At 52.9% G+C, this 9,241-nt stretch overlaps 1 protein-coding gene across 1 annotated transcript; it reads left to right on the forward strand.

The window, feature by feature from the left end:
* Positions 1-914: 914 nt before the first annotated feature.
* On the forward strand, positions 915-8,213 carry LOC125425004 (rho GTPase-activating protein 39-like). The gene is made up of 3 exons (XM_048482449.1): positions 915-1,090; positions 6,770-7,204; positions 7,943-8,213. The coding sequence occupies exons 2-3, from the start codon at positions 6,813-6,815 to the stop codon at positions 8,211-8,213; spliced, it is 663 nt and encodes a 220-aa protein (XP_048338406.1). The 5' UTR covers positions 915-1,090; positions 6,770-6,812.
* Positions 8,214-9,241: the final 1,028 nt, after the last annotated feature.

Consider the following 9,241-nt stretch of genomic DNA (forward strand, 5'->3'; position numbering starts at 1 on the left):
TGCCATAGAAAGAACCCACGGGGAAGGAAGTTGCATCCGTGACAGTAGTTCCGTGTTTCAGGCATGCAGCACTCGAAGGTCGAGCATGAGAAATGTGGCCACGTGTGGCACCTACTGCGTGTAACACCTTTATGATTTCAAACCAGTTCTGTCAACCAGATAGCAGAGGTGTCTTATTCCTTTTGGGGTGGGGGGCGGGGACACTGGAGCAGCAGTGGCGTAGGAGGTTAAGAGCTCGTGTATCTAATCTGCAGGAATCGGGTTTGATTCCCAGCTTTGCCGCCTGAGCTGTGGAGGCTTATCTGGGGAACCAGATTAGCTTGTGCACTCCAACACACGCCAGCTGGGTGACCTTGGGCCAGTCACAGTTCTTTGGAGCTCTCTCAGCCCCACCCACCTCACAGGGTGTTTGTTGTGGGGGGGGGGGAAGGGAAAGGAGATTGTAAGTCCCTTTGAGTCTCCTTACAGGAGAGAAACTGGGGGGATATAAATCCAAACTCTTCATCTTCAAAAGCTCATACCCTGAAAATATTGTTTCCCCTAAAGTGCTACTGGACTCAGATCGAGAGATTGCAAAACTAGCTATTTTAAATCTAAATCAGTGGCTCGCAGCAGGCCTTTCCCTGGGTGGTTCAAATCGCTTCCTTTTAAGATCTGCCCCCCACCCTCCCTTTATTCAGCAGCTCAGCGATGGGCAACTGCGGAGGCGTTCCAATTATGGCTGTGCCCCCCCCCCCCCTCCACTTGTAGAGGATTGGCTCGGCAAAGCTTTCTGACGCAAACCCACCCCCTTCCCACCTGGAGCCTGTTTCAGCGGCATGCCAGAGTTGGATTTCTGCAAGGCCAGCCGGTTTCCTCGGGCAGCTGCGCCCGCCGGGCCGTTGCCTGCTAGCCGGAAGCTGCCTGCTAAAGCCCCGGAGACCGAGGGGCGCATCTGGCTCAGCGGCAGGTGGTTGGCCGCACATGCTGCGGAATCCCCGGGCTTAATTGACGGAGGGAAAAGTGTCCCTTTGTGGAGTTCGGAACTGGAGCCGAATGGAGAAGGCTGGACGTCCTGGCCGTGACTCTCCCCCTGGACAAGATAGCCAAGGTAGTACTGCGCGTGCCGTAGCCGTGGCGCATTCTGGCCTTCGATAGGTGCAGAATGAGTCAGAGGGACAGAGGTCGAAATCCACGGCTGTCAGCGGAGCAGCTTATAAAGACTCAGCACAGTTGCTGGAAGGGCGTTCGGGTGTCTGTCTAGCAGAGGGGCTGAATACCTGGGGTTGCGTGCATTTGCAGGTCCTCCTGCTGGGAATCCAACGCCTCTCAACCCGAGAGCTGCAAATCTTCGGTCTCCCCCCCTTGCCCACCCTCAGCCTTCAATTTGGAGATATCACCTGGCTTCACAGAGAGACTTTCAGATGGTTAAGGGGAATGAGTTGGTTGTCCAAACGTGTGCTTGCTTTTTGCTGATGGTAGCTTCTGCCCTCCTGTCCACCCCTAACAGCAGTGGCGGAGGAGGTTAAGAGCTCATGTATCTAATCTGGAGGAACCGGGTTTGATTCCCAGCTCTGCTGCCTGAGCTGTGGAGGCTTATCTGGGGAATCAGATTAGCCTGGGCACTCCCACACATGCCAGCTGGGTGACCTTGGGCTAGTCACAGCTTCTTGGAGCTCTCTCAGCCCCACCCACCCCACAGGGTGTTTGTTGTGAGGGGGGAAGGGTAAGGAGATTGTCAGCCCCTTTGAGTCTCCTGCAGGAGAGAAAGGGGGGATATAAATCCAAACTCTTCTTCTTCTAACTGTATAATGTATTATCGAAGGCTTTCACGGCCGGAATCTCTGGGGTGTTGTGGGGTTTCCGGGCTGTATGGTCGTGTTCCAGTCACATTTTCTCCTGACGTTTCACCTGCAGCTGTGGCTGGCCTCTGGAAGAGGACCTCTGGAAGATGCCAGCCACAGATGCAGGCGGAACATCAGGAGAAAATGCCGGAGCGTGGCCATACAGCCCGGAAACCCCGCAGCACCCCTAACTGTATAGCTCACTGGAATCTTAAAAGTTCAGTCTTTGCCTGAGGACATTCGAGGCCGGAACGGAAAGGGCGACGCTTGCTCCGCTGCCGGCTTGCGGAGGAAATAGTCCTGATATTTAAGACGGAACCTTTCGGTGCTTGTGTGCTCCTTCCGTCCTAGCTTGTCCTCTGTAAAGACTGTCCTGCGTCTTTCTAAGAGCGAGGGCGGGCAGTGTTTGCAAGGTGTACCAGTGGCCTGTGAGCGGGTTGGTGTGGGGGCTTCAGTACCCCAAAGCTTGCCCCTGGATCTGGTGAGCTCATGTTGCCTGCATTTGGACTGGCGTGTGCAGGCTGGCAGCCTACAGTCTGGAGAGGCGCTCGATCCCTTCCAGTCCGGCTTCCGTGCTGGGCATGGGACGGAGACCGTCCTTGTTGCCATCACAGATATGCTCCGCATGCATTTTGATGGAGGCGGATCGGCGCTGCTGGTGTTGCTCGATCTTACCGCAGCGTTTGATGTTTTGCAAAGTTGCAACGAAACCTTGCCAGATAACTGGGGGTGTGGAAAGGGACCACAGCACTAATTTGATTTAATGAGTGGACTTGCTTTGTAAGGAGAGGGGGGGTGTTGGAAAACACCTAAAAGCCAAATAACAGGTGGATTCTAATCTGGAGAACCGGGTTTGATTCCCCACTCCTCCACCTGAGTGGCAGAGGCTCATCCGGTGAACCAGATGTGTTTCCGCACTCCTACATTCCTGCTGGGTGACCTTGGGCTAGTCACAGTTCCTCTCTGAACTCTCTCAGCCCCACCTGCCTCACAAGGTGTCTGTTGTGGGGAGAGGAAGGGAAAGGAGCTTGTCAGCCACCTTAGGTTTCCTCGCAAGAGAGAAAGGTGGGGTATAAATCCAAACTCTTCTTCTTTATGGAGTGAGACCAGTTGGCGTCCATAATTCCTGTTAAAGGTTTTTTGTATTTTTCTTTCCAATTGTAGAGGGTTGCACACTTGATTGATACTATATTCACTGATGTTGGCATACAGATGACCATGGGGATGTGATTGAAGTCTATAAAATTATGCATGGGGTAGAAAATGTTGACAGAGAGACATTTTTCTCTCTTTCTCACAATACTAGAACCAGGGGGCATTCATTGAAAATGCTGGGGGGAAGAATTAGGACTAATAAAAGGAAACACTTCTTCACGCAACGTGTGATTGGTGTTTGGAATATGCTGCCGCAGGAGGTGGTGATGGCCACTCACCTGGATAGCTTAAAAAGGGGCTTGGACAGATTTATGGAGGAGAAGTCGATCTATGGCAACCAATCTTGATCCTCCTTGATCTGAGATTGCAAATGCCTTAGCAGACCAGGTGATCGGGAGCAACAGCAGCAGAAGGCCATTGCTTTCACCTCCTGCACGTGAGCTCCCAAAGGCACCTGGTGGGCCACTGCGAGTAGCAGAGAGCTGGACTAGATGGACTCTGGTCTGATCCAGCAGGCTAGTTCTTATGTTCTTACGTTCTTCTTATGTTCTTATGAAGTCTGAGTGTAGTATTTTTTGGGGGGGGGGGATTTTCATGGTGTTGATATTCCCCCCCGTTGTCTTTCACATCTTTCTCCCCTGTATGAAAGACCAGGCCTGTTCCTTTATAGCAAAAAAATTAAAGCAGGCAAGCCAGTGAGCTTTTCACAGGGGCAGACCCCTATGTTGGTGGCCCCATGGTGTGCCCTCTGACGGTGGAGCGCAAAGGGTGAGGAAGGGGGATTATACTAACCAGAAAGAGCTCAATGCTCACCTGAACCAGGTGACCCTGTCTAATGCAAAAGGTCATCGTTCTTGGGGTCTGTAAAAATTAAAAGCCCGGTTGCTTGGGGCCAGATGAGTCTCTCATGTGAATCGGCACCCTTTTTGTCAGCATTAAGAGTAGGAAGCAGAGGTGGGATCCAGCAGGTTCTCACCAGTTCCCGAGAGTGGGTTACTAATTATCTGTGTGTGCCGAGAGGGGGTTACTAATTGGGTCTGCTTTTCCGTTAGAAATTCCATTAGGTCCAAAAATCATAAAGTCCTGTTGTCTCCTATGTGGCTGGTTAGCGAAGGTAGAAAACGGGATAATTCTCCCGGTTGGGCTGTTTTAAAAACATGTTTTAGAAATATGGCAAAGTTCCTTGTTTAAGGAAAGTCTCCTTCTTTTGGTTTCTAGAAACAAAATTAAGTATTTGAAAATATTAAGTATTTGACAGGCAGTCAATTAGAGGAGAAGTAGTTGTTTCTGTTGGCAGCAGACGATAGGACTTGCTATGATGAGTTTAAATTATGGACAGAAAGATACCAGCTGGAAATTAGGAACTTTTTTTTAACAGTAAGAGTTTTTTACAGTAACAGAGAAATTATTAATGCCCCGCCCCCAGAATGCCTGGCCACGCCCCTGTCGTGCCACGCCCATCCCCGTTGGCGCTACGCCACTGTTTGAATCCCACCACCATGGGAACCTGTTACTAAAATTTTTGGATCCCACCACTGGTAGGAAGGCCGAGTTGAATCTTGTGAGCTTGCGGAGGGACCTTCCATTGGCTTCCGGAGCCTTCTGCTTGGAGCAGGAAGGCTCCTTCCTTCTGTGAACCGAAGTCCCACTCTGTGAACCGAAGCAGCTGCTACGTAGGAGGAGTGCGAAGCCATCCGTGCCCTTTCTCCATTCAAAACCACCCGCCCTCAGTTACATCCTCCCCGCAGCAGTGTGAAGATAGACGGGAACGCTGGGGCATCTTTCTCCCCCTCCCTTGTGGGTCTCGAAGCTGCTGTCTCCCATAACGCATCCCATTTTTGTGTCTGAGATCTTGGATGTCAACTTGCTGCCCGCGGTCTCTGACCTCCACCATACATAAGATCTGAGGCTTAATATTGGGGGTTTCCTGCAGAGGTGGGATCCAGCAGGTTCTCACAGGTTCCCGAGAGTAGGTCACTAATTATTTGTGTGTGCTGAGAGGGGGTTACTAATGGGTGATTTTGCCCCGTGATTTTTGCCTTAGTTACGCCCCTCCTCTCAGTAGTAGCGCGCAGAACTTGAAGCAGTCTAGCAGGAGGTGCACCGGTGTGCGTGGCAGGCTGCGCCTGTGTGCATTCGTTTCCCTCCCAAGGACCGGCGCAGTGGCTGTGTCCTTGCCACAGCCCCGCCCAGGAACGCCCCGCCCCAGAATGCCCGGCCATGCCCCCGTCGTGCCCCGCCCAGCCCCATTGGCGCTATGCCACAGTTTGAATCCCACCACCATGGGAACCTGTTACTAAAATGTTTGGATCCCACCACTGGTTGCCTGTCAGTGACGTCGAAGTGTTTTGTGTTGGGCCCCTGATCTGGATGGCCCAGGCTGGTCTGATCTCATCAGATCTCAGAAGCTAAGCAGGGTCGGCCCTGGTTAGTCCTTGGATGGGAGACCACTGAGGAAGCCCAGGGTTGTTATGCAGAGGCAGGCAATTGCCTTAAGAACCCAACACGGTCACCATAAGTCAGCTGCAGCTTGATGATGCTTTCCACCACCACCTTTTGAAGGGTATTTCTTCATTGAATCATAGAGTCGTAGAGTTGGAAGAGACCCCGAGGGCCATCAAGTCCAATCCACCTGCCATGCAGGAATTCACAATCAAAGCACTCCCGATATATGTTCATCCAGCCTCTATTTAAAAACCTCCAAAGAAGGAGACTCCACCACTCTCTGAGGCAGTGAATTCCACTGTCGAACAGCCCTGACTGTCAGGAAATGTTTAGGTGGAATCTCTTTTCCTGCACCTTCAACCCATGGCTCCTGGTCCTAGTCTCTGGAGCAGCAGAAAACAAGCTTGCTCCCTCTTTGACGTGGCATCCCTTCCGATACCCCGTTTCACCGAAATTAAGACATCCCCTGACAATAAAACATACCAGAGGTTTTGCTGAAGGGCTAAATATAAGGCATCCCCCGAAAGTAAGAGGTACTGGTAGCAAAGTTTTTGTTTGGAAGCATGTGCGCCCCCAAACCCCTCCCCACTCCTGCCTCGCCTGGCCCCACCCAAACAGACTGGTTTGTGATGACAACTACTGTACAGTATATAATAAATGTTCTTTTTTTGTTCAACAATGAATGTGAATTCTTCTTCATGGAAAAATAAGACATCCCCTGAAAATAAGACGTAGCACATCTTTGGGAGCAAAAATTAATATAAGACACTGTCTTATTTTGGGAGAAACACGGTAGAAGAAGAGTTCGGATTTATATCCCCCCTTTCTCTCCTGTAGGAGACTCAAAGGGGCTGGCAATCTCCTTGCCCTTCCCTCCCCACAACAAACACCCTGTGAGGTAGGTGGGGCTGAGAGAGCTCCGAGAAGCTGTGACTAGCCCAAGGTCACCCAGCTGGCGTGTGTGGGAGTGCACAGGCTAATCTGAATTCCCCATAGAAGCCTCCACAGCTCGGGTGGCAGAGCTGGGAATCAAACCCGGTTCCTCCAGATTAGATACACGAGCTCTTAACCTCCTACACCACTGCTGCTCTGGGTACCTAAACAATGGCTGTCATGTCACCTTTTAACCTTTTCTTCACCAAACTGAACATCCCCAGCTCCCTGAGTCTCTCCTCGTAGGGCATGGATTCCAGACCTTTGACCATTTTGGTTGCCCTCCTCCGGACCCGTTTCTTGCCAGTCCCCAACTTGGGGACTCTCCAGAACTCCTTACTTTGAGCGGCTTCGTGTGACCCAGAAAAGTCCCCGCTTTCTAACGGCGTGTTTCTGCTTTTTCCTCCGCACAGGTTGGAATGGGTGGAAATCATAGAGCCTCGCACCCGGGAGCGCATGTACGCCAACCTGATCACGGGGGAGTGCGTGTGGGACCCGCCCGCCGGCGTCCGCATCAAGCGCACCAACGAGAACCAGTGGTGGGAGCTCTTTGACTCCAACACCTCGCGCTTCTACTACTACAATGCCACCACGCAGCGGACGGTGTGGCACCGCCCCCAGAACTGCGACATCATCCCGCTGGCCAAGCTGCAGACCCTGAAGCAGAACACGGAGTCTCCCCGGGCGTCCACCGAGAACAGCCCCGGGCGCAGCAGCAATGTCAGCCGGGAAGGGAGCACCAGCTCTTCCCTGGAGCAGGAGCTGGAGGGCGGGGAGAAGGTCCCGGAGCAGAGCCGGCCCAACCGGCAGCCTTCCCAGTTCGCCACCGTCAAAGAGGAAACGGAAAGGTAAGCTGGAGGTGTTGGATATAGCTTACGGCAGGTACTGTTGCAATAAATACGACAGGTGCCGTTGAAATTACCGGGGCATCGTATAGTAACCCGATTACGCCGGTCCTGTATCATCTCTACTGGCTGCCGATTGAGTACCGGATCATGTTCAAAGTTTGGGTAATGCCCTCGAAGGCTGCGAGCGGTCTTGGACCTGCATACCTGCGGGACTGCCTCTCTCCATATTGCCCCTTAAGATCCCTCCACTCGTAGGAGGAAAATTTGCTAGTGGTCCCTGGCCCTAAAGATATCCGGCTGTCCACTATGAGAGCCAGGGCCTTTATGGCTTTGGCCCCCACCTGGTGGAACAGGCTCCCCGGGGAGATCAGGGCCCTGCGGCTTTTGAACGGTTTCCACAGGCCTGTGAAACGGAGCTGTTCCGCCAGGCTTTTACATCTGGCCAGCCAGGTCTGGATCTGAACTGAATTAATTTCATTGCTAGCGGCCTCCTGGGGACATACAAGGGGGTTGGGTTGTTGCCATCTATTGTAACTGCTGTTCTGCTCTTTTTATGCTGTTTGTGCTTTTATTATCGCTGTGTTTTGCACCGTTTTATATTATTCACCACCCTGAGCCCTGCGACGTAGGGCGGGTTATAAATTGTACCCTTCTAATCTCTGATCAAGATGGTTTCCAGGTACAGTTTGAAGTGCACAGAGTTAAGCGGAGTGCAAACGGGAGATTTTAATCTGCCAGGCAGATGGCCTCCGCGTCTCCTCTTGGTGTTGTCCCCCCGCCCGCCCCCCACCCCCGGCAGGCCGTGACTCCTTTCTGGTACGCAACGCGAGCAGTGTTGCCCTGGCACACTTTCACGCCCTCCGCACTGTCCTGTAAGAAGCCCGTTCTGCAGGGCATCGGTCAGCAGACCGTGCAGGCGTTTGCCTGCTCTGCCTCGTCTCCTTTGCAGGTGGACCGTGAACTAGCAGCGGCTCAAGAGGCTTTGTGGGTAATCCCGGAGAACAGCTGATGGAGCTCGTTCCGGCTGCGGTGGGCGTGAGAAAGCGGCAGCAGGGCGGGGGTGAGAATCTGGTGTGGATTTCTGGAGGCAGCTTTTCCCTCCCGATGAGCAGCGGCCGGTGAAAACGTGGGGGCCTCCAGCCAGAGGCGTATCTAGGGAAAATGTAGCCCGGCGCAAAATCTTCCACCCCCCGCCCCCCAGTGTGGGCGGCTGCCCTCCCCCACCACAACCAAACGATGCTTGTTTGCATCAGGTTCTTGAAGTCGGCGTATGGACCCGCAGGGAAGGAGAAGGGATGTGGGGGCGATTTTCTCCCCCCCCCCCGTGATTAAAGGGCTGCAGCCCAGGGACATTTGACCCCATGTGTCCCCTTGAGTGGTACGCCCCTGCCTCCAGCCTATTTCTCTAGGTCTCAGCGCTTTGTCGTTGCTTGTTGGAGCTGGAATTCAGCGTCTTGCCTCGTGCAATCCACAGGAGGCCAACGAGACAGGGATCATTACTATAATTAATAATAGCAATTAGCGTCTCGGTGTTACTTGGTAATTAAAGATCAGCTGGGAGAAGGCATCAGGTGGCTTTTCATAGCGGGGGTTGGGGGAGGGGTCTTGCGCCCTATGCTGCTCCAGCCACATTGGCAGAAATCGTAGAATCGTAGAGTTGGAAGGGATTCCCCAGGGTCATCTAGCCCAACCCCCTGCACAATACAGGAAGTTCATAATCGCCTCCCCTCTTCCCCAGGGCTCTCTGCCCAGAGGAAGGCAGAAAACTTTCAGGATCCTGGGCCAAGCTGGTAATTGCTTTCCTGACCCCAAAGTTCTGGTTGGCATTACCCTGGGCATGCAAGAAAGGGCCACAAGAGCTGAGCACTGGCTCACCCCTTCCTTCCTTCCTTCCTTCCTTCCTTCCTTCCTTCCTTCCTTCCTTCCTTCCTTCCTTCCTTCCTTCCTTCCTTCCTTCCTTCCTTCCTTCCTTCCTACCTTCCTTCCTTCCTTCCTTCCTTCCTTCCTTCCTTCCTTCCTTCCTTCCTTCCTTCCTTC

Source organism: Sphaerodactylus townsendi, unplaced genomic scaffold (assembly GCF_021028975.2).
Source record: "Sphaerodactylus townsendi isolate TG3544 unplaced genomic scaffold, MPM_Stown_v2.3 scaffold_172, whole genome shotgun sequence".
NCBI classification, from domain to species: domain Eukaryota; kingdom Metazoa; phylum Chordata; class Lepidosauria; order Squamata; family Sphaerodactylidae; genus Sphaerodactylus; species Sphaerodactylus townsendi.

Excerpts from the sequence above, each read along its gene's own strand:
- LOC125425004 (XM_048482449.1), top strand. The coding sequence starts at position 6,813 with ATGTACGCCAACCTGATCACGGGGGAGTGCGTGTGGGACCCGCCCGCC. Across the intron at positions 7,205-7,942 it reads GTCAAAGAGGAAACGGAAAG|GCAGATGGCCTCCGCGTCTC; the intron begins GTAAGCTGGAGG and ends TTAATCTGCCAG.